The sequence below is a fragment of the Peromyscus eremicus genome, chromosome 7 (assembly GCF_949786415.1).
Source record: "Peromyscus eremicus chromosome 7, PerEre_H2_v1, whole genome shotgun sequence".
Lineage (NCBI taxonomy): Eukaryota > Metazoa > Chordata > Mammalia > Rodentia > Cricetidae > Peromyscus > Peromyscus eremicus.
The window spans coordinates 86,885,310-86,910,029 of record NC_081422.1 but is presented as its reverse complement, the minus strand read 5'-3'; the positions used below and the strand labels follow the sequence as shown (position 1 = coordinate 86,910,029).

At 37.9% G+C, this 24,720-nt stretch overlaps 1 protein-coding gene across 2 annotated transcripts in view; it reads right to left on the bottom strand.

Moving 5' to 3' along the window:
- Positions 1-278: 278 nt before the first annotated feature.
- Positions 279-24,720, bottom strand: part of Plscr4 (phospholipid scramblase 4) — a 45,532-nt gene continuing 21,090 nt past the window's right edge. For both annotated transcript variants that reach the window (XM_059268369.1, XM_059268368.1), the window contains exons 3-9: positions 23,767-23,877; positions 16,059-16,282; positions 11,437-11,479; positions 10,175-10,401; positions 4,518-4,679; positions 2,718-2,876; positions 279-2,068 (exon numbers count right to left, since the gene is read on the bottom strand). In XM_059268369.1, coding sequence (XP_059124352.1) covers positions 2,021-2,068; positions 2,718-2,876; positions 4,518-4,679; positions 10,175-10,401; positions 11,437-11,479; positions 16,059-16,282; positions 23,767-23,877 — 974 coding nt within the window. In that variant the 3' untranslated portion in view covers positions 279-2,020. The remainder of the gene's footprint in view (positions 2,069-2,717; positions 2,877-4,517; positions 4,680-10,174; positions 10,402-11,436; positions 11,480-16,058; positions 16,283-23,766; positions 23,878-24,720) is intronic.

The window sequence follows — 24,720 nt, the reverse complement described above, 5'->3', positions numbered from 1 at the left end:
TTAAATTATCAAATAATTGACAAAAAATATTAAAAAAGGAATGTTAGTTATTACTGTTCAGTGCCTCAGGAATTAGTTAGTAAATCTATACAAGAATGAAAAGAACTTAGTAATTAATAAGAAATTACTTTAAAAAAATCTTGCTGGAAAGCATTCAGACTCAGTAACAACTCCGGAAATAAAATACCATCTTACCATTAGTTCTATTACATATTTATTTAAAAGTCTAAGAAACTTGGTGAGACAAGAAAGCACTCAACTTAAAAAAAACAGTTCTGTTTATTTTTTAGTTAAGTTGGCCAATTTGATACAATAATATTTCATTATGTGATACAGAAATTGCATGAATTATATTAAAATATGACAGTTTATTACACTTAAGAAATTTTTCTGCTAGGGAAGTATTAGTATCAAAAACACTACAATATGAGTCAATGAGATGTAAAGTATCCTGACCTGCATTATCAATGTAAGGTTAGTAAAGTATCCTGACCTGCATTATCAATGTAAGGCTAGTTCGGCAATACAGGGGTGTGGGTGGGTACAATGACAAGTTCATACATGAGCTCTATTTGTCTAGTTTATATGCAGAATATAACATAGCACTACAGAAAATGGGTATGTCTAGTTATGATTAGAGTTGCATTTTAAAATATAAAGTAATCTGCTTTTAGAAAACAATTCGGATATCACATTTTCTATATAAAAAATGGCAGTAAGTAAAGATGTGTTACAAATAATGGGGTAAAGTGAACTTTATCATAAAACGATTAGTATAATTAAAAGCGAAGCACCTGTCTTTTGTTTCAAAAAGGGCTGTGGCTAAGCCTCTGCTCTCGGGATAACCCAACCTAAGAGCATTCAATCTTCATTTAAAAAACTCTGAAAGAATACATCCATGAAAGAACACAGTCCACCAGCAGGTAGGAAGCCCAAGCGAGAGACTCACTAGTCGATGTATTTATACAGACAACATCCTTAGTACAAACAAGAACTCTGCTGGTCCTCCATAGTCCTCATCAATAATCCGGAGGCAACACATTTACTGTGTTTTCCTATTGTTTGTATAGAAAGAGTTGTTTAACATATAAAGCAGTTAAGCAGTGTTAAACAATGATAAGATTTATACATTCAGTTTTTATAAACTGATTGTCATTAGAATATCCTTGTCATTAGATTGATTTTGAAAAAAAGTCAAGTGAGATACGAAGATACAATAGGCAATCCTAGACACCAAGATAAACATTTAGATATAAAGTGTGTGTAATGCTAAATGTGCCAAGTAAGTAAATGTCCAGGGTTTGTACTCAAGTGCCCAAGCCCTAAGATGCAAAGATCTTATTTGGCTGTGGCCCTGATCAACTTTCCCTAGTAGCCTTATCCTGCCTTCATAAATAGGTAGTTCCAAACTGTCCAGCTGAAGGAATAAAGAAATACTTATGGGAAATATAAATTGCACTATAAAGAGAACACATTTTATTTTGTAATAAAATCGAATTCCCTGCTGAGAACTTTATGGACTTTTATGAATGTTGCAGAACAAGGTTCTGCTACATGCTCACAAGAAACATTTTCTTTGCTCATTAAAGCACATCATTTCTGTGTTATTTCTGTGTGCTTTTCTGGTCCTAAAGATGAAGAATAAGAGTAGCAGTCCTTTCACCTGAAATCAAGTTTGCCCTCTTGACAAAGAATAGAGGGACAGGCACAGAATATATGTTACCACCTGTTAAGTTGACAATTAAGAGCTTCATTTTCCCATGGCTCACGCGCCTATTTTTTTATTGCTTGCATTGTATATGCTTACTTGGCAAATAGAGTAGATATTTCAGAATAAGCTAGTGTCCCCAGAAGCCAAATACTCCACTGGGGACATATGTCCTGACTGTATTTTTGAACTTATACCAGTGAAAACAATGTTCATGCCAGAGAAATATACTTGCAAATAACTGAAGACTGGCTATGAGCTCAATGCACATTTCTCTAATTTTGTCTTCAACTGATGCTTTGCTTCATCCCTCTATCTGGATGAACGTCGTTGAGGAGTCCTTTCAAAGTACATGAAGTCCTGAAATTGGAAGGAGAATTACATTTAGATTGAGAAATGGAAGGCAGATAGATAGAAATAATTACATCAATGCATATAATAGCCTTTGTGATTTATCACAGGAACATTCTACTCCAGGAAAAGTAAATAAATCTAATGAAATGTTTATGAGCATGGCTAATGTGTGAGAATGCAGATGGGTAATAAGTTTTCCATATTCAGCACCGATTAAATTTTTTCTCATTTAACTGAAGGAAAAACTCAGTAAAACTAAGGAAGATGTAACACTGGTGAGCATGATTACAGTTGACATGCAAGAGGAGAAGGGCAGCTGCCTAGCAGTTATTTTGTTATATTAATTATCACAGGACAGCTGTTTTGAAGTAGTGAGAAAGATAACTCATAGGAAATGATGATTACTGCATCCACTGTCTGCATGACACCTTCCAGGTGTGCCCCAGGTGTGTGTGAGCCTTGACTCAGCTCAGATCCATCACTCTGTAATGCCAGTATTTTTCTCCCTGCTGCAAATGAGTAAACCCAGTCGCCCAGTGCCTAAAAGTGGTGCAGACAGAAGCTGGCCAAGTTTCAAAACGAATTTTCTCCTATAGAATACTGCTTCTCATCATAAGAAATAATAATTCTCTCAAGTCCACAGCAGGAGGCTTACAATGAGGAAGCAAGCACCAAAAATCATGGCTTTCATCTTCACATCCAGGTCCAAAGGGAAGTGAATCTCGAAGTGATCAGCATTTGCCATGGTTGATAAAAAGCCATTCCACTTCCTGATAATACTGCCGATGTTAGAGGCTCCATCTAGAGAGTGAACCTGCAAAGACAGGAGTGGGGCTTTAGGATGGCTGAAAAGTATCCAGGGACATGGCTCTGCCCTCCGCTTAGAAGAAGATTGTGCTGTGATAATACATAATGCAGGAAAAAACATGAATGACATCATTTCAAATGAGGAATCCTAGGAGTAAGTGTCCTGAAGCTGTTATTCACCGAGCTGATGACTTTTCCTCATCCTTAAATACATCGTTTGGGGGATTTTGTCAGAAGGTATGGTTTGAATTGATGATTAAATTCTTTTCTGTAGCAGAAGGTGAGAATTTGGGAACAGAACGTCACTTCCCATCAAGGGAACCTCTAAACAAAATGACGGGGCCTGTACCATACACTGCACACCACTCAAGGCCCTGGGAGCCAAACCCACCCTGCCTTAGCAGATCCAGTTATAAGAATGGGCTTCAGCTTCTAAAAGAGGGACCCTGACATTTGATGTAAAAATATCGCATACACAGCTTCTAATGTCACTCAGTAATGGAGTGATCACACACAACTTGCACTGGCAATCTGGTTTGTTGACATTTTGTACAATTCTCGTAATAAGTGCGTGATGTTTCAGTACATGGGGACATAAAATAAAAACTAGAAAGCTTTTTGCATCATAGGAAGTAGGAGAAGGAATAAGTTTAGTGTGTATCAAGCCTCATCCTGTTAACAGGCTTTGAGAAAGCCTCCCAAACCTCAGGACTTTTTTTTCCCTAACAATTTATTTGGCAGTCCCTGGAAAAAGTACAAAATAAAAGATTGCTCTTTTTTGAGAAAATGTTGTAATATAACCCTGTCATTCATCATACCCATGCCCTTATGAATTCTCTAAGTGCTGTGATTTGCTAGATATTTGCATTTAAAACCTATATTCCCATTCTAGAAATCATTAGATATTATATATCAAGAACAATTATTGATACAATCATATGGTGGTATTTTATTTGTACTGAAATGTGATTTTAATTGTATGTTAATAAATAAAGTTGCTCGGGGGTCAGAGCTATTAGAGCCATAGCAAGAGCGTGGCGGTGGTGGCACACGCCTTTAATCCCAGCACTTGGTAGACAGAGCTAGGTAGATCTCTGTGTGTAAAAGGAGACAGCCAGCATTGGAGACACACGCCTTTAATCTCAATCCCAACCATAGAAGACCTGGAAGTCTCTACAGACAGGCAGTGACGAGGCAGTCATGTGTTTGGGTTTACAACCAATGAGAAGGCAGAACCGAAAGTCTTTATAAAGACTTTAACACAGGAAGTAGGCCCCTTTTCAGAGAGCTCTCTTGGCTGAATCAGGAAGGGTAAGGCTCTTAGTTCTGACCTCTTAGCTTTCTTCTCTGAATCGGCTCTGTGTTTCTTATTTAATAAGACAGTTGGTTACATCTACACAATCAGGCTATTTACTCCCAAACGTTTTAATGTTCTAAATGGGAAAAAATATTTTTAAAAAGGCAATGCCACTCGCATTTTGGAAAACTTCAAGTAACCATGAGAAACCATGTGAAAAGCATTTGCTGTCAACTTGTAATTAACTCTTCAGACCCTTTGACTCATTCACATGAAAAACTGGTTAAGATAAGAATGTTTTGAGGTCATAATGGAAAATATAGAAGCAATTTTTTTTTTACAAATATTTACCTCAAAAACAGAATCTGAACCACAGCCGTAGGTTGCGCATGGACCACGCACTCTCAACATATTCTCTTTCTTCTCATTTTGGATGCTGTAAGAGGCCCTGCACAAGTTCCAGTGTTCTGCCACAAATCCAATGGTGACCCCGGGAGGGCACTGTACTTCCAGCTGGATATGAAATAATAACAGGAGTTATGACGCTGTAGGTGCACAATGCACACCTATGTCACTCAGGTGCACATATCTGGACATGTTCTTGGTCATTCTAGGGCAAGGGGGATTAATGTTGGGAGGGAAAGGCTGGTGTTTTCCTGAGGCCATTTGCAGGGCTGTGTTTCCAAAAGCACTCTAAAGAGATGAGGTCATGCTTTACTGTGGGTCAAAGAACAGGTTAAATTACTGCTGAACTGCTTGATAACGTGTTCCAGTTATCTAAGCCCCGTGTTCTTAACAGGACATACAGCATTGTCTGGCTAAATTTACAGCCCCTCCCAGTCACTCCTGAAGGACCTGAGGCAAAGAGGACCCTACATGAATGTACTGGTGTTCCTGTTGCTGTGCCATAATAAAGGCCTTTGAGCAGGTGATGGTGGCACATGCCTTTAATCCCAGCCCTTGGGAGGCAAAAGCAGGTGAATTTCTGTGAATCTGAGGCCAGTTTGGTCTAGAGTGAGTTCCAGCACAGCCAGAGCTACCAAGAGAAACCTTGACTTGAAAAACCAAAACCAAAAACATTATAATGGCCATTGTTTCATCTAGGGCTTTCATGTCTTCTAAATAGATACATGAAATGTGACTAGTTAACTTAATAAACCACAACCAGCAAAACTAATTCTCCTACATGACGGCGACAATAAAAAACAAAAGAGAAAGAAGGACTGTGAAAACTGTATGAAATTGCCCCCTCGCACCTCCCCCCGTTTGATGGGAATGTGTTCCAAGATGTTAGTGGGTGTTTTAAATAGATAGTTCTGAACCCAATATACATCACACTTTACAGTAAACACATGTCTATAGCCATTAAACACACTCCTATAGCAAAGAGTAATTTATCAATTAGTCATAGTACAGGACTAACAGAAACCATTACCTATAGAACAGTTACAACACCCTGTCCTATAATAAAAATGATGTGACCATAGTCTTTCAACTGCCAGCTTGTCTATAGCAGGTACACCTTGGATACTCTGCACAAAAGAATAATTCATGATCCAGAATTCACCATACTGTTCAGCCTAGGAATTGTTTATTTCTGGAACTTGACATTAGTATTTCAGACTACATTTGTCTGTAGTAACTAAAACCACAATCTTTTTGCTGTTGAAGGAAACGGAGGAGCTGCTGTGGTGTAACAGTGAAAAGCTTGCATGTAGAGGTAGACAACAGTATTTTATTAAAGATTTTTAAAATATTGTCCAGTATGCTGCTGTATTTAATTACCTGTGCATTAAAATTTTATAAGAGCTGTCAGGGGTTGCGTTACTGGAGCCATTGTTCACACAAACATTTGTACCTATACACACATTAAATTTGATCGTTCCCTAGAACTAAAACTTCATAAAAGTTTTTAAAAATTTCAGAACTGTGTAAAAAAAATTTAAAAACCTTTAAAAAGCTAATTTTATTTTAAATAATGCATAGAAACATAAAAGGTTGTCTTTTAGTGAAGAATTACATGATGACTAAGTGACTAATGTATGCCTTGCTTTTTTATAACATCCTTGAATAACAAGTTGCAGAGAGGCAGAACAAATTAGTGGTTTCCAAGAATTAATGGTGAAAATGAGAGAGAAGAAGCAGTGAGGTAATGAAGACTATTTTTGTAGTTATAAAAATTATTGGGACTTTGTTCTGTGGTGCTAGGTAAAGGAGTCTACACTGGTGATAAGGCTGTGTAAGGAAAATTCTCACACCAAATGAATACAAAAAAAAGGAAAAATGTCTCAATTGTGATATTAGACAAAAAGTAAGTTTATAAGTTTGTAGTTCTGGTTTGTTTTAATCTATTTCTGGCCCCCTTTACAGGAATTTAAAAGCTTTGATCTGAAAACCAAATATCATATATAAATACAAAGGCCTGCTGTATTGGGAAAAAAGAACAAGGACTGAAGAGATAAAGCTCCTGTTACAATGATAACAACTGCAAAGGAGTACTGAGAACAACAGAAACACTGATGGGCCAGGACAATAGTATGTATCAGGAACTGAGTTTAGAGACTGGTGTGTACTGAGAAATCTTCAATCCGCAAAGCAACCATCTTGCCAGAGAAGAACTATTAATTATAATCTCAATTTTACAGGGAAATTGGTAAACAGAGATTGAGATAAACAGATTAATATTTAGAAAAGAGTGATACATAACATACCATTTTAAATCCCTAGGTATTCTAAACAATTTTTTTTTTTTTGGTTTTTCGAGACAGGGTTTCTCTGTGTAGCTTTGTGCCTCTCCTGGAACTCACTTGGTAGCCTAGGCTGGCCTCAAACTCACAGAGATCCGCCTGACTCTGCCTCCCGAGTGCTGGGATTAAAGGCGTGCGCCACCACCACCCGGCTAAATCCCTAGGTATTATAATTCAGGGCCTAGATAAGAAAGTTAGCAAAGTGGAGGAGAAATCATAAAAGATGGAGGAGAAAAAAAATTAGCAAGGAATTTGAGATTCTGAAAAACAGTGAAAAAGAAAAGATGGAAATGAAAACAGCAATCAATCAAGTAAACAAACACGCAGTGGAAAGCATCATGATAGGCAAGACCAAGCAAGAGCATGAGTTTGAGGGATTCAGGACAATGGCAAGGCGAAAGTACACATATATCGATACATTTAGAGATGTACCTATGCATATGTACATGTGTATATAATACATATTTATTGTATGTATATATAAATGAACACATATGAACAAAGCTTCCAAAATTTCTGGGGTACATTTAAGAAACCAGGTCTAAGACTCTCAGGAGTAGAAGAAAGGGGTGTGATAAAGTCTAAATTCTAGAAATTATGGCAAATCTAGAGAAAGTCATAGAAACCAAACTTAAGAGGCATTCAGAACCATGACAAGAATGAGCAGAAGAGAACCTCTCTATTACAATTCATAAAGAAGATATAAAAATGCAAAAATAAAGAACAATACTAAAGCTAGAAGGGAAAAACGCCAAATCACATACAAAGGAAAAGACACAAGAATCAGACTTCATGCCATCAACTCCCAAACCAGGAAATCATGGAATGAAAATAAACAAGTGCCAAATAAGATTGAAACACCCAGCCAAGCTCTATTTTAAAGATGATGGAGAAATAAGACATTTCATGAAAAGTACAGACTAAGACATTGAATGGCAACCAGGGCATCACTGCAAAAAATACTTAAAGTTTATGATCTGCCCAACATGGGTGCTGGGAACCAAACTTGGGTTGTCTGCAATATAAGAAAGTACTCTTTTCTTAACTGACATTCCCTTTTTTTCAAATGACTCTAGCTTGTGAAGTCAACAAAAACCTAGCCAGCCCAACTGTAAAATAATAGTAAACATTTTGTAATCAAATATTGAGTCTCTCAATTTCATAAAGCAAATACTTAAAGGCAGCGGAAGATCAGACAGGTCCTGATACAATAATAGTGGGAGACTTCAATACCCCATTACCATCTTCAAGATGTCTTCTGGACTAAAAACTACAACTAAAAACCACAAAACTTTACAGCTAAACTATGCCATACATCATTCTTTCAGTGGCTCATGGAACCTTTTTTTTTTTAAAATTAGTGACATTGTAGGGCCGTGAAGCCAGCCTCAAGAAAGACAAGAGAATTGGAACAATTCCTTATATTCTGTCAGATCACAACAGAATAAAACTAGAACCAACATCAAGGAAAACTATAGAAATTAAACAAATATTTGCACACTTTCAAGGAATACTGAATCAGTGAAAAAGTCAAGGAGGAAATTGAAACCATGACAGATACAAACTGAAATAGCAACAGAGCTTCTCAAACCACCAGGACACAGACAGGGCAGTTCTAAGGGAAATACTACAGCTGGAAGAGTTTGCATTACAAATAAGGTCGCAGGTGATCCACTTGAAGGTTCTAGAGAATCAACAGCAAGCCAAATCCAAATGCAGTAAATAGCAAGTAATTATAAAGATTAGGGTAGAAACTGATGAATTAGAGACTAAAAGGATACACAGAATCAACCAAAATATTTTATTTTTTGAAAAGGTAAATGAGTTTGAAAAATCCCTAACCACATGACCCAAAATAAAAGGAGGGCACAAATTAGTAAAATTGGAGACAAGAGAGATGAATTAAAACAAAATCTAATGTAATCCAGAAGTACCTTTAGGAGATGCTATGAAAACTTTCCAAACAGCTAAACACATATGACTTGTCAAAATTAAATCAGGAAGATATACATAACTTAAACAAATAACAAGCAATGACATTAAAGCAGTCATTACTGTATCTCCTTACTAAAGAAAAATCTAGGACTGGATGGATCTAGAGCCAAATTCTACTAAACTTTCAAGGATAAGGTAATGTCTTCAACTGTTTTTCAAAATGGAAGGTAAGGGAAACCAGCAAATTAATTGAGCAAAGGTAATATTATCCTGGTACCAAAACCAAATAAAGGTAGAACAAAAAGGGAAACTACAGAGCAACTCTCCTGCTCAATAAACAGAAACCTCTCAGTAAAATATTGTAAGCGAATTCAAGCACACATTAAGAACACTTCATGACCCACGATTACACCTCATGATCTATATACAAAGGATCCAAGTGGCCAAAAATATGAGACTAGATAGGTCATGGACATACAGGAAAATCTAGTATTATTGTGCTAAAAGACCATATTACTGTGCCCATAGTTCAGAGCATCACTGGACCCTCATCAGAGAAGCTTCTTACAGTAGATGAGAATTAACATAGAGACTCACAACTGGCCAGTGGGCAGAGAGTGAGAGACTTTGGAGCACTCAACCATAAATGGAATGTCTCCATCAACACCTACACCTCAAGCCTTAGGATCTATTTTGAAAAGAAGGTGGAAAAATTCTAAGAAGCAGAGGTAATGAATAACTCCAAGGTAACAGCATCTTCCAGGCACAACAGGACTAATGCACATGAACTCACAGAGACACAGTCTTTTTTCAGTAATTTTTGTTTCTGAGCCTGTGTATGTCACAGGGGAGGGACCAAACCACAATACAGAGCATTTGCATTGTAGGTCTAGCTCTGCCATTGGCAGGGCACTACAGTCTGGAATTCCATACTTTAAAGACTTTTTTTTTTCACAAAGGTATAGGCTGTGGTGGGTAATGCAATCAGTCAAAAGCCCTTCCCAATCTGTCATCTGGTGGATATGTTGGTACCATTACATACCATATGACTACTGTCTATCCCCATAATCCATCAGAAAGCAGCTATTCACAAAACAGATTCAAGTTGTACTTGACCCCTATCTCTCAGTTGAAGAGATAAAGGGAAACTGAAATTCTGCCCCCTGACAGAAGTCAGCTTTCTCCTTCCCTGCTACTCAGTTTCAAGTTCATTCCAAATTGTAGGGCCAGAAATCTCCGTCCCAGGTAGTACAGGAAGGAGAAGGCCAGCCACACTGTAAAGGGCAGATCAGGATGCAAGTGTCGATTCCACTCCCGTTCTCTGACCTCTTGCCTTGCGCAGGAGCAGCAGAAGCAGCAGCAGGTGCATCGGAAAGGCCTCTGCATGGTCATGATCTCTCGGCCAAGGCAGTCAGTGACCCGGAGCACAAAGGGTCGTAGGTTCCGATAGGCATTCCTAGTATAGTCATCTGTATCTTCAATTACGATATAAACCATCTGGTCTATGTTGTTTTTGATGTCATATCTATTATTAGTTTCATAACCTGTCATCACTAAAAATTAGAATAAAAAAAAGAATTTTAAATTAGAACCAATCAAGATAGGCCTCAAGCAGCCTTTGCCATAAGAAAGAATGAAAGGAAGGAAGAAAAGAAGGAAGAAAGGAAGGAAGGAAGGAAGGAAGGAAGGAAGGAAGGAAGGAAGGAAGGAAGGAAAGAAAAAGAAGGAAGGGAGAAGAAAAACAGGAAGAAGTATGGTTAGGACTGAAAGCCAAAAAAAATTTTTTTTTTAATTTCAGGTAAAATACAACCATGTGACCCATGAGGCTTAAGTGTTTTAAAAGTTCAAAATAATTGCTAAGTTTAACATGAAATTATTTAAAAAGTTTTCCCACATAAAGGTTATGGTTAATACAATGTTCCTGGAATAAAAGAATTCAGAAAATTTTAATAATAAAACCATTTTAATGAATCACAAATTAGACCATGAATTAATCAGCACATGAAATTGAGGAAATGACTAGGGAATGCTCCTTACAGGTAAGAAAAAAAAATCCAGAAAAATCAACGCCCTGTGTGGTGTCCAGAGGGGCATGCCCAGTGCCTACCATAGGGTGAGTAATCATGCAGGGAACTGAGAACAGCCCAGCATCACCTGACTGGGATCATTTATCTAGACTTCCATAACAATAACCACAGACTAGAACTCAATAGCCCTAGACTCTGTTTTCTCTTTGCCACTCACTGACTGTAGTGGAGTGTGGGGCTCTAACTAGCTCAGTCTACCTCTCACCTTCTTGTACTCATCTAAAAAAGGTGAATGCAGAGGGGGAAAAATGGACAAATGGTACAAGGGACTAACCAGATTAGATATAAGTCCTTTCTGAGTCTAAGAGACCACCAATGTATGGAGTATGGATCGATAAAACTATATGGAAAATTTACTTTATTTCTTTTGTGAAGATAAGGAAACAGAACGGTCTCTGAGTCACTAAAAGCTCATGGACATAAAATAAGGCACTAGGTATGAAACAATACAAATCTCCATCTGATTAAAATACATGTTTATCAAAACACAATTATACCTACCTTCCAGAGGCTCAAAGTGCTGAAGAACATGTATATTGTCCAACTGTGGGGACAGAACAACAGTAATTAGAAGACAGCCAGCCAGAATTAGTTTTAATTAGCAAGAGAAAAGAATGGGATGATGCAGTATTAAAATGTATCAATCAGAGGCTGGAGAGTTGGTTCAGTCTTAAGAGCACGGGCTGCATTTCCAGAGGATGTGAATTTGGCTCTCAGAACCTACATGGTTGCTCACAACCGTCTGCAACTCCGGTTCTAGGGAATCAGACTCCCACTTCTGGCCTCCACGGGTACCAGGCATGCAAGTGGTGCACAGATACATATGCACGCAAAATACCCACGTGTATGAAATAAAATAATAATAGTTAAAATGTATCGATTGATGCCAAATATCTCTTTGAAAATTGAATGGAATCTAAAACTTTAATTAGTTGAGATTATCTCATCTGCATCCAATTAGATACCTATTGGCAGAGGTATCTAAATAAGAACACTTTCAGGAAGTTCGACATCAGAAATCAGAGAGCTGACTGACATCAGGAAAACATTTGCTTGCTACAGTGACAACACATTGAGGAACCCAGGTACATGTCAAGGATCTTGGGTTGTTTCTCTGTCATCTTCTCTGAGATGATCATGTGGGAGCAAATCAGGATGACTTAACATAAGACTAGACACAGCATGGGATGTTCTTGTGCTTTGGGGAAGGTGAACAAGCTAAAGCAAGCCTGAACAGGACCTCTGCTTCACATTACTTCCTGAGTACCTCTCAAAGAGGTTAAGCACGTGATTTTCATTCACCTGTATTCACCTAATACCAGGTTCTTTCCCACATGCTACTTTAGCATGGATGCATGAGGGGAGCACCCTGTGAGTAGGATCTGGAGAAAGAAAAGGAAACATTCTAAGACAGTAGTCTATGAAAGAGAAGTTTAGAAACACCATTAGAGAAACTTCTATTTGAATGATATCGGAATTACTTTGAAGATGGATAGTTTGGTGGTTTTATTATTTGTTACAATTCAGAACATCCCAGCAGGAGATAGACTGTCTCCTCCAGGACAGACAGATCTTAATCAACATAATTGCAAATCATTTATGTCATTAGACCATTCATAATCGCTGGGCACCGAATGCTGCCTAAAATGCTGCATTTCATCAAAATTCATTAAATAATGAAAGTTACGTGAGTATAATAACAAGATTAAAAACAACTTGTTATGGATGATATTGTGTGATTAGTTACAAAAAGATATAGGAGGACACTATCCATGTTTGATGTAGAACTTATAAATTAACACAAGGTCATCTCATAGAAGATATTAAAATGGCTCCTACAATTGTTTGCAGTTCCTTTTGTAAAATACTAAGAAACTAAAGTATAGAAATAAAATAAAAATATTAGTATGTGGTAAAAAGCGTTTACCACAGGGCAAACTGTTCTGATTATTGCTGATGCAGAAGTTTCCTAGTGAGGTGCTGTGCCAGCAGTGAATAGACAAACAGGTGGAGTCACTGGCAAACACAAGGCTCTGGAAATACTCTAAAGTTTCAGTGGATGGAAAAGGGCTCTTGGTAGTCTTAACAAAGTATCACATAATCTGTATGTGTCACCTCAAATGACCTAACAGGGAAATGACACAAGAGTGTGTAACTTCTAGTGTCCATAGCCAGTATCTGTAGGGCATGCCTCTGTGTGCCAAAAACATGAGAGCCATTACAGGTTTGTCCACTAAAACTTCTCACAACAGTGGTATAGTCTGCCCTTGATTAAACCATTTCATGGATAATGAGAGTTGAAGACTACAAGGTTAGTGTTAGTAGAGGACAGAGAGGAGAAAGATCAGGTTTGTCTGGCTCCAAACCTCTTTAATTTACTTTTTAATTTATTTTAAACTCAATAACTCCTGAATGGGAAAATAGAATTCATTTTAAAAAGTACACTGATTTATTCTCAGAGTAATAGCAGAAATTGAGATGCCCTTTTCAAAATATTTCAGATTTCCAAAGGCAGTTTCATTGGGTATAGAAATGAAGATATCTAAATGTGATTCACTGCAGTACTGTCTGAAAGCTTTTTAGAATATCAAATGCATCTATTCTACCACTTTCTATGAATGGATTTTATATTTCATCAAAGGTTTGCTCAAACAATTTTAACATGAAATTTTATTCATGTAAAATTCAAATATTTTCTTACCTAACCCTGTTGACTTTCATATATCAGCAATGCAGCAGTGTATCTATGATTTTCAATACACAGGCCTAAAAGGTCCCTCCGACACAGAGAACTGAAAACTGACACATGTCAACTCCAAGAATGTTTGGTTGACTACATCAGAACACATTAAATTGGAATGCTCCTACTAAGTAATGTATTTAAATACTTTTTCAAAAGCAAAACAAGATTTATAAGTTCAGAAGACATTTCCACAATTAGCTTTGTTTTATTTTCGCCAACAAGTTTTCTTTTGCAGGTTTTATATATCATTTGTATAAAAACTGTGTATCACACTAGCTCTTATTCTGGCTCTGTAATTTACATATATAAGAAATTGGGGAGTCACTGTGCTGTGTGAATGGGACATGGATTTTGACTTGAAGCAACCTCTTACATTTACTTAGATTTATGTATTTGGGGATTCAGGAGTGTTAAAGAGTATGAGATGTTGAAAAGAAGCCGTGGGTTGTACATTTTGTGACCCCCATATCTCCTTGTCTAGTGCTCTCTTCTTCCTTATTCTGTTTTTCTTTCTTTATTCTTATTTATTTTCATATACAAAAAGATAAAACTTGAAATAGTTCTAGATTTTTCCTCCCATTCTGTTGGGGTGTGGCTGCTCCTTCACACAGGAGAAAAAACTACATTCACATCGGTTTGTTTGAGGATCCAGTGCAGAATTCAAGCAGCAAACCCCCAACTTAGCAGATCTAATTTCAAACTTGACACTCGTTTCTAAAATTACCACAGGGAAAAGGAGCAAAGATCCACTGCAAGTGAATGAACTATGATACAATGTTCTTTCCAGAATGTTTGCATTTTGCAACTGTAATTACATGGATGTCTGCTTCGGGTCATTATAGTGTGTGTGTGTGTGTGTGTGTGTGTGTGTGTGTGTGTGTGTGGTGGTATTGTGTTCCCCAAAATATTGTGTACCTTAATAAACTTATCTGGGGTCAGAGAACAGAAAAGCCACAAGATACTTAGGCTAGAAAATGTTAGCACACGCCTTTAATCCTAGCATTCCAGAGACAGAAATCCCTCTGGATCTCTGTGAGTTCAAGGCCGAATTGGAAACAGCCAGGCATGGTGACTCACGCCTTTAATCCCAGAAAGCAGCCTTTAATCCCAGAGAGTGGTGGTAGAAAGCAGAAAGGTTTATAAGGCGTGAGGACCAGAAACTGGAAGCATTTGGCTGGTTAAGCTTTTAGGTTTCGAGCACAGTTCAGCTGAGAGCCATTGGGATGAGGACACAGAAGTTTCCAGTCTGAGGAAACAAGACCAGCTGAGAAGTTGGCCAGGTGAGGTTAGCTGTGGCTTGTTGTGTCTCTCTGATCATCCAGTGTTCACTCCAATAACTGGCCTCAGGTTTGATCTTATTAATAAGAACTGTTAAGATTTATGCTATGTGTGTGTGTGTATGTGTGTGTGTATGTGTGTGTGTGTGTGTGTGTGTGTGTGTGTGTGTGTGTGTGTGTGTGTGTTTTACCAGCTACTTCTAAATTTGTACATTGTTTGGAAGAAAAAACTTAAGGCTTCTCTAACTTAGTGGAGAACGTGTATGTTACCCTTAGGATGGATAGCCAAGTCTCACTGAGCTATGTTATCTAACTTGTATATATGAATTGTAATTAAAAATTTGGATTCATCTGTTTCTCACAGTTTAACATGACGAGTCATTGCAAAGTCTAGTGGTGGGACTAGTCTATGATTTATGCTGTAGACATGAGGAAGCTCCCTCAAGTGCCAAGACTAAAAACAATCTAGTTTGGGGCTCAAATTCAATTAAGTACTGTTTGTATGCCAGAATATGGGAGGTGTAAATGTAGCAGGACACTTCACCCTTGTAGTCATAAAACAAACATTTCATAGAACAGAAAATAGTTTATACTACTCAATTAACAAAAATTATACTAAAGTATCATGGCTTAAAATGTATGTATATATATATATATATATAAAAAATATGGATATATATATATATATATATATAGAGAGAGAGAGAGAGAGAGAGAGAGTTAGTTAAGTTTGTTGTTACCCTGTCTGGATTGAAAAGTGGGCTGATTTATATATATTCTGTTTTTCTTGATGTGAACACTTTACTTCTAAGTAAATGGCACAGCATCAGGTTAGTTATGCTCATTCTTATTTTTCTAACTTCCTTGAGAGACACATATTGAATAATTTGGAAGTCAACTCTATTGCTACAAAAATAACTTATGTGTCCTATGAATGCATCCTTATACTCACTGTTTACCTGTAAATCCACTATCATGGTTTCAGCATGCCAGCCTCTGTCATCAATGATCCATCTCCCTATTCACTCTAGCCAGCGTCTTGTTTCCTGTTTAGACCCCATGGTCATACTTCATAGGAAAATGCTTTAGAGGTATTAGAGTACCTGAGCTAAGTATTCCAGACCAGGAGGGCAGCTGGACATAGGAGTTGGCCCTGGCATCCACATTACTGGAGCAGACTGATTCCTCATAGGATATTTTCCAGGCTGGTACTGGATAGGACGGGTACCACCAATAGGGTGGTACAAGGGGATGGCACCGGGATGCTGTGGAACGTTATATCCCATAGGTAAGCCTGAAGGTGGAGGGAGAGCTGGTCCAGCAGGGCCTGTGTTTTCAAACAGATGAAAGTATTGTGCTTATCACTTTAGTGTATTGAAAGTTGTATGATTTTTACATTTGAAAATAACCATGCAACATGTTCTTAAAGAAAACAAGTCCTCTGTTCTCCAAGTGTATACCTATATATTAACAATGTACTGAAGGCATGATTCACATATTAGTCCATCATATCGTCTTAAAACTTGTGACATAATTATGCCCATTTCACGGGTATAGAAATGAAGTTTGGCACACTGAGAAACAAGGTAGCCTCTCACTGTATGAGGTTTCTCCTTTACTGATCATGAACACACTTCATTGGTTTTAAAGGGGGCCAGTACAACATCTAGCACACAATTATCATTGTCATTTTTACTACTTATTGCAAAGAAGTCCTTACCATCTATCCTGGGTTACCTTTGTTCAGTGATCTCTCTTTGTCCTTTCATCTAGACCTCAGAGTGTTTATCAACACTTATATCTCTCAGAGTCAACTTCTTAAGCTCATTTCTTAATCGGACTCCTGCAAGTGGAGTCGTTTCAACGACAAACATTACCTTCCCTAGCTTTAAGCAGGGAACTCCAAGATCAACTGCAAATCTTGCCTGTGCTCACCCTCTTCCTGGCTTGGGGAGGGCACCCTTCAAGAATACTCAGGCCATCACTTTCTTGCCACCTCTCATAGGAACACTAACTTTACCCTAATGGCTCCATCTCAGGACCTCTGGAAACTCCTGAAAGACTCCACCTCCCCAACCCTTGTAATAGGGCCCCAACAGGTAAACGGGGTAGGAGTATACAATGTTCGGGTCATAATACTTATCCACATTTATGTCCAATTCTCCATACTCCACCACCATCCAAAATGTAATGAACCCTACCTAGGTCATTATTCAAGGCCTCAGGAGCAGCATTTCCCAATGTTTTTAGAAGGATATTCAGAATAATAAAATACCATACAATAACTAATGCACAACCTTCTCTTCCACCAGGCCTGATGAAGTCATGTTTGCTACAGAGGATGTATGGAAAAATGAAATCAGATCTAGATTTTAAAAGGTCATTGTTTAAATCCACTATGTTCAAACATATAAGAAAACCATTTCAGGATTGTTTCTTTAATTGCGGTTCAATATACCAAGTGCTTCAAAAGTGGCCTGGAGTTCTCAGGAAGAGATGCCTGGCCCAGTTACCATTTGTCAAACACCATTTCTAAGTCAAAACAATAAAGAAAATCATCTTGATTTCTTTCCTTCTCTAAATGTACAATTCAGTGGGCTTTGCTGTTGTTGTTTTTTGTGCTAGCGAAGCTGAGTAACCACCCTCACTGCCTAAGTCCAGAAGAGTTATCACTCATTAGCAGTCACTTATTTCTTCCTCTCTCATCTCTTGAAATCATTCTCTGTGGTTTATCTATGATGGGCATGTCGCATAAATGAAGTGTACAGTACTCGTGTGCTAGGTTTCTCCTGATCTGTACATTTTCAACTTTTATCCATGTTGTAGCACATGTACAGTGTTTTCAGTACTTTATTCTTTTTTACTGCTGAGTCATATTCTACAATATGGAATATACCACACTATTTGTGTTCTTTGATTCAAGAACACTCGGGCTGCTTTCATGTTGGTGATTATAATAACACTTCTGTTATCACATTCATGTACACATTTAGTATGAACATTTTTTTAAAGACACAGTTTCACTTTGTAATCCTAGCTGGCCTGGAACTCTCTCTGTAGATGAGGCTAGCTTTACACTTATAGAGAACCACCTGCCTTGGCTTCCCTCCTGAGTGCTGAGATTAAAGGCATATACACTGGTAGCTCTTCTTGTTCCTGAGATTGAATAACTTGCTGAAGGATATCAGCTAGTATGTAGCAAAAGGAGAATTTAAACATTCTGACTACATGGGCTGGAGAGATGGCTCAGCGTTAAAGGCTAGGCTCACAATAAAACATTCTGACTATTTTGGTACTCTTTTTAAATCAATATTTTTAAAGTTAGCATACAAAGTGGTTCTGTTAGGGCATTTTCACACATATGCCATTTTATTTTGTTCTTAGTCATCTTTTCCCATTTCTATGCTCCCCCATCCCTTCCTCTTCCCTGATGGCCCCCTCCCCTCCAAATCACTTCCCTTTCTATTTCCATGCTATATGTATTCTATCACACTGTGTTAGTCCTCCTCCTCATTCATCTGTTGATGGACATCTAGGCTGGTTCCACTGTTGATGGTCCTCTAGGCAATTAGCCCACCTCTGTGGCATTCCAACGTAGAGTTCTTCAGGTACATTACCAGGAATGATATGGCAGTTCTGTTCACCTTTCTGAGAAAGCACCATGATGATTTCTATCATGGCTGCACAAATTTACATGTTCAGACCACGAGCAGAAATGAAGATTCCTTCTCTACATCTTTTCCAGAGTTTGCTGTTGTTTTCTTGCTTGCTTACTGGCTTGCTTGCTTTTTAAAAAAGTAATGGCCATTCTGACTAGGGTAAGACAGAATACCAATGAAGTTCAATTTGCATATCCTTGAACTTAAGGATGTTGAACACTTTTTCAAATATTTTTAGGGGTTACTCAGATGCCTAAGTGTGTAAAACAACTTGCCATACAAGTTTGACTACTTGAGTTCAATCCACAGAACCCACAGTGGAAAGAGAGAAACATCTTCCAAAGATGGCCTTTGACCTCCACACTCACTCTGACCCTGGTATGCTTGTACCCACTGCTCCCTCCATATGAAATTTTAAGTGTTTTGGGATGTTTGTATTTCTTCTTCTGAACTTTCCACTCACTTATTAGGTCCATTTATTTATTAGGTTTTTGTTGATTTTTTTTATTATTCTAGATATTAATGCTCTGTCTAATGTGTAGCTGGCAATATTTTCTACACTCTGTAGGGTGGCATATTCTGCAACTTGTTGCCTTTGCTGAGCAGAAGCTTTTTGATTTCATTCAATCCCATCTGTCAATTCTTGGAAGTGTCTCCTGCACTACTGAAGTGTTTTTCAGAAATGTGTTGCCTGTGCCTTTAAGTGTGTGTGTGTTTTTTTTTTAACAGTAGTTTCACTGAAGCCTCTGATCCATTTTGTGTGTGTATGTGTGTGTGTGTGTGTGTGTGTGTGTGTGTGTGTGTGTGTGTGCAGGGTGAGAGATACAGCTCTAATTTCATTTGTTTCCCTAGTATCATTTGTTAAAAGGGGCTGTCTCCACTCCCCCAACCACAACATACACACATCCAGTGAGTGATTGTGGCAACTCTGTAGTTTGGTGGCTTTATCTCTGCATTTATCTCTAAATTCTCTGTTCTACTGGCTTGTGTGATGGCTAGTCATTGGTTGTCAACTTGGGAATAGGAAACTTTCATTGAAGAATTGCCTCCAGCAGACAGGCCTGTGGGCACCTCTGTGGTCCATTTTCTTGGTTGGTAATTGATGTTGATGTGGGATGTCCCAGCCAACTGTGAACAGTGCCATCCCTGAGATGGTGGACCTGGGTTCTCCTGGGCTTTGTACAAGGAAGACAGCTTTGCAAGCCAGAGGAAACAAGCAATACCTCCCAATGTCTCTGCTTTAGTTTCTACCTTGCACTCCAGCCCTGGCTTCCCAACTATCATGGAATGGTGGACTGTGATCTGTCAACTGAAGTAAACCCTTTCTCTGTCCATGTTAGTTCTGGTCAGTGTTTTATCTTAGCACTAGACAGTAAATTAGCACCACCTGCAGATCTGTTTTTTGTGCCAGCATCATTCAATTTTTGTGACTACAGGTCTTTAATACAATTTGAGATTACGCATTTTGGTATCTTCATCATTGTTTTCTCTGCTTAAGATATTTTAGGCTACTCTGACATTTTTGCTTCTGTGTGCATTTTAGGATTATATATTTATGAAAAATACATCGAGATTTTTGTTGGGGATTGTGTTCAATCTGAAGACCATTTTCAATAATTAATCATATTCACAACATCAGCTGCCAATTCATGGTCACTAGAGGTCTTGTGTCTTCTTCCATTTCTTTCCTTCCTGTTTTATCTTTTTGTAACCTTTATGATTAAGGGTTTTATTAACCTATGCAGACAAGATGGACTTTGATATAAGTACTAACTCCTTCAATCTGACCTTTATGGGAAGGAAAGGTTTTATGAGAACACAGGTCAGAACTGTACAAATGGGGCTTAGCTCTGAAGAATTAAAGACTGTTGGTGGAGTGTTGGCAGACAATGCTAAAAATAAGGTAGGTGAGAATATGGGCAAACCTCAGGCTTTTCATCAAGAGCCTGAACTTTGTGCCAACAGAATAGAGAGTGGATGCTTCCCATTTGTAACCCTTATCATACAAAGTTAAGCAGGAAGTGCCTGTCAGAGTCCAGATGTAAGGCAAGGAAGTTTAATTGTGACAAAGAGAGAATAAAAAGAAATCATTAAAACTAACATTTAAAAAAAAGTGTGTTGACTTGATAGTACACTGACTCTTAAGGGAAGATTTTAAAATTTTCGTTTTATGCTCCTACATGCCTCCAACATGAGGAAAACAGAGTACAAATTTGGAAGTAAAATGTCAAAGTTGGTTCAATAATTATGTTTGAGAACCTGTAGGTATGCAGAGAACATGGTCTACAGCAAGTTGCAGTTGTAAATCTAAAGTGTAGCATGATGGTATGGGTCAGGATGGGGTTTATTAGTACTTTAAAGTACACAAAACTAGTGGGATTGTCAAGATCACTTTGAGAGAGTGAAAGGAAATGAGGCTCAAAGAAGGGGGAGCCATGTGAAACCGAGAGAATGCCAAAGAATTCTGGGAAAACTAGCTTTTAAGTCTAGTGATAGAGCTCTTGATACAGACTGACAGTATAATTAAATGATAGAGAGTGGTATTTAAAAATGCTTTTAACTTAGAACTAAATGAGAACAAAGGTGAGTAGGTATAGAAGAAGAACGAGGGACATTTTGAGTTTAAGTTTATCATGAAGAATGTACTTTAATTCCCCAAAGAACTATTGTAAGAGTACTGACCTGAACTGGAAATCAATGATCCTTCCTCAGAGTCTCAAAACCCACATTTAAAGAATACTGATCATTATATTATGTAAATGAGTTAATTACTATACCTCATACTTTTAATATAAAAGCACTTGAAATAATAAAATTTCATGATCAATAGCCAGAAGAAAAGTAAAATTTATGTTAAGGACTTATTCAATATAATGATTAAATTTCTGTAACTATATACTGATTTATATAAATGAGTGAGTTTTGTTATAAGGATATATTAACCCACATTAAAAATGAAGAAGAAAAAAAAGTGGTAAAATTATGTGTAAGAAACTAGCATACTATACTTCCATCTGAGTTAGAAATTGCCCTTAAGGGTTTTGACTGTTTCTGCAGGAAAACAAACTGAAACAAAACAATCCATGTTTAACTTTGTGTAACCACAAGAGCTCACATTAATCTACAGAAAACTCTAGTATGAAGCCACCTAACAATAGCAGTGTGAGAAACTGCCTATGGGATTTTCATTCCTAATAACCTTTAGTATTACTATTGTTTTTTTATTTCAAGAAATCATGCCATTTTTCTTCTCAAATAGGTTCCATATAACAATGTTTTATTTATTAAGTATTCTTTTAATAAACAATACTGGACAACATTATTTTTGGCTGTATAATACATTCAGAACTATAAAGGAAATTACAATTAAATTTGAATTTAAATAATTTCATTAAACCAAACTTTGCAAGTATAATAGTTCTGGTTTCTGTGAATTATAAGAACACAATTCATGTCATAAGAACTGACACTTCCCTGAGTTGTTGGTCATGGATGTGCCAGAGGATCCCAAAACAAGATAGGTTATTACATTGCTCTTGGTCCCACAAGTGAACTTGATGGTGCAATCTTGTTGCTCAAAACACAAACCATACTCTTTGGATATAGACAAAGACACAGAAATCAAGCAAGAACTGAACTAGAAGCTTCTTTCTTGATGGCTGGTTTTCACACTGCCAGAAAGTGCTATACAAGCTGCCGAAAGCCATCAATCATCTTACCCAGTGATGCACCCTGTGCGCTACAATATTGACTTCCCAGGAAAAAATGTGACCACTGGTATAGCAGAGGCATGATTATAATGAGGCATAAGGAGGCATGATGTAAAAAGGCATCTTGTGGACACAACACAGCTGTTGCATTCATGCCGACTATACCTGTGGCTACCTGCTCATGAGACCTCACATCTCCCTGAGGAACGATTAGCAGTTAATGGTTGCTGGGAAAGAGGGTATCATGTTTTTGTAGTCTATACTACAGTAAGTAACCTCACTCCTATGTTCATGCAAGCAATGCTAATAAAACTCCAGGACACACGCGCACGCGCACAGACTCCATAGAGAAACTGAGAGACAGTCAGAAAGAAGCACACACAGAGACAGACAGATATAGAGAGACAGAGAGAGAGAGAGAGAGAGAGAGAGAGAGAGAGAGAGAGAGAGAGAGAGAGAGAGAGAGAGATCCAAATAGGAGGGGACTTTCAGGGAAGAAAAAAGGTTTCAACAGAAGAGGGAGGGGTGACAGTAACACAGATGAAAACAACTGAGATTCACCATAATCCACCAGATTCAAATATGTGAAACTGTCAACCAGTTTTAAAGAATACTGTCTAGCTACAAGGTGTCAATCATGGTGACTTTTCACTGTAGTGACAATTCATTAGCAGTGTATTTGACAATGGATACATTTTCAGCTTTCCTGTTTAATTTAAAGGCTGTCTCCTGGGACTGAACAGAGTCTTCATTTGCTAGGCAAGACTCCACCCATAAGTTAAATTCCTAAACCCCACCTATCTTTGATACAGATAAAAACAAGTATTTCCCATAGTGAATGGAACCTGATTTTAAACAATGTTTACTTCTTGGAAATGATGTAGTTATTTCCTAAAATGATTATACGATCTAAAATTTACTCCAGTGCCATGTGAGAACCCTCCTCCTGAGTCTCCACCAAGTCTTAAGACACAAAAATACATGCCACAGTGCCTTAGTTCGTGCTCACAGCTATGTCCTTCTACTTCTCTGTCCCCTCCTGCCATTTACCCTTTGCTCACCTCATACCAGATCTTCACAGACACTGTGTAAGACATAGGGAATTTTTCTGCTATACATAGTTCTTTTTTTCTTTAGCTATCAAATTCTTACATAGCAAAGCCTACTTTATTCAGTCACAGCTCCGTTCCAATCCCTGGTGGGGTCAGACAGCACCATCTCCTGTGTTCATTGGCCCACTAGGAACACAGAGAATATTATCCCTGCTTTGGCAACTTCCTTACCACCTTCCAGAGCACAGGCTGTGATCAGGGGAGCATATTAAAACTGGCACTCTCTCCACATTTAGTATTTATTTGCTGAATCGAATGCTGATTGAAAAAGTCACCTTAACTATGGTTATGGTATTCTGGAGGAGGGTTATTCTTGAACATTTACCTTACCTGGCACAAAATGAGAACTGTAGTCAGGAGGGGCATCAGGCACTGCAGTTGGTGATTTTAACTGATTTTCCATATCTCCTGTAGGCTGCTCAGGGGCTGTAGGTACCACACCTTGAGGAAGGGAGGAACATGACCCACATAGTAAGTGATAACATGATTGCAAAATGCACTTTCTTTCCTCATATAAGCATCAGAAAATATAATCCTATTTCTTATGAAAAATACCTATTAATAAATTTTGTGAATTTTAGATTGAGCATAGTTTTGAAAATGAGACAACGCCATACTGTGCTTGTGGCTGCAGTCTAAGCTTTCCTGGTCCTGCTTCAGCTGACCACTTGCTGACCCCCACCTACATAGTTACTCTCATGTAGACAACTGTGATTCTTTTCTCTTATTATGTGAGAAACACTGGAAATATAAAGCTGATGCTTCATAGTCTTTTGGAAATGTGTTTAAATTCAAAACATTAAATAAATAAATTCTCACCAGCTAAAAAAGCAATTTAGTCGTAAACACATCAGTCAGAGTTGGTTCAGCCCACATTTGCAGTGACTCACATTCGTACTGCATTTTTCCTAAAAGCCACCTGGTCACAGTGTCACAGTGGTTGCTGCAAGAGTGGTACAGAAGCCCCTTCAGGGTGTTATACCTTGTTCTCTTGTTGAGATCAAAGGAAATCCTTACTTGACTCACTATAAGGAGGAGCCTCAATTTCATAAATAAATGATTGAACTGTATATCAGAGGAAACAAAAGACTGTAACTGTGATGTTTCTCTTCTTATACCATTTACCTAAAAAGGCAGAGTCAGCACTTCACTCTATCACATCCAGGCCAAAGGCCACAGCTCTTTCTGTCTGCATTTGCTCTCTTATCTTTCTTTTGCTTCATTTGATTTCTTCTTAACATTTAGAGACCTTTCAGACCTATGTGTAAACACGAGCTGCTGCTT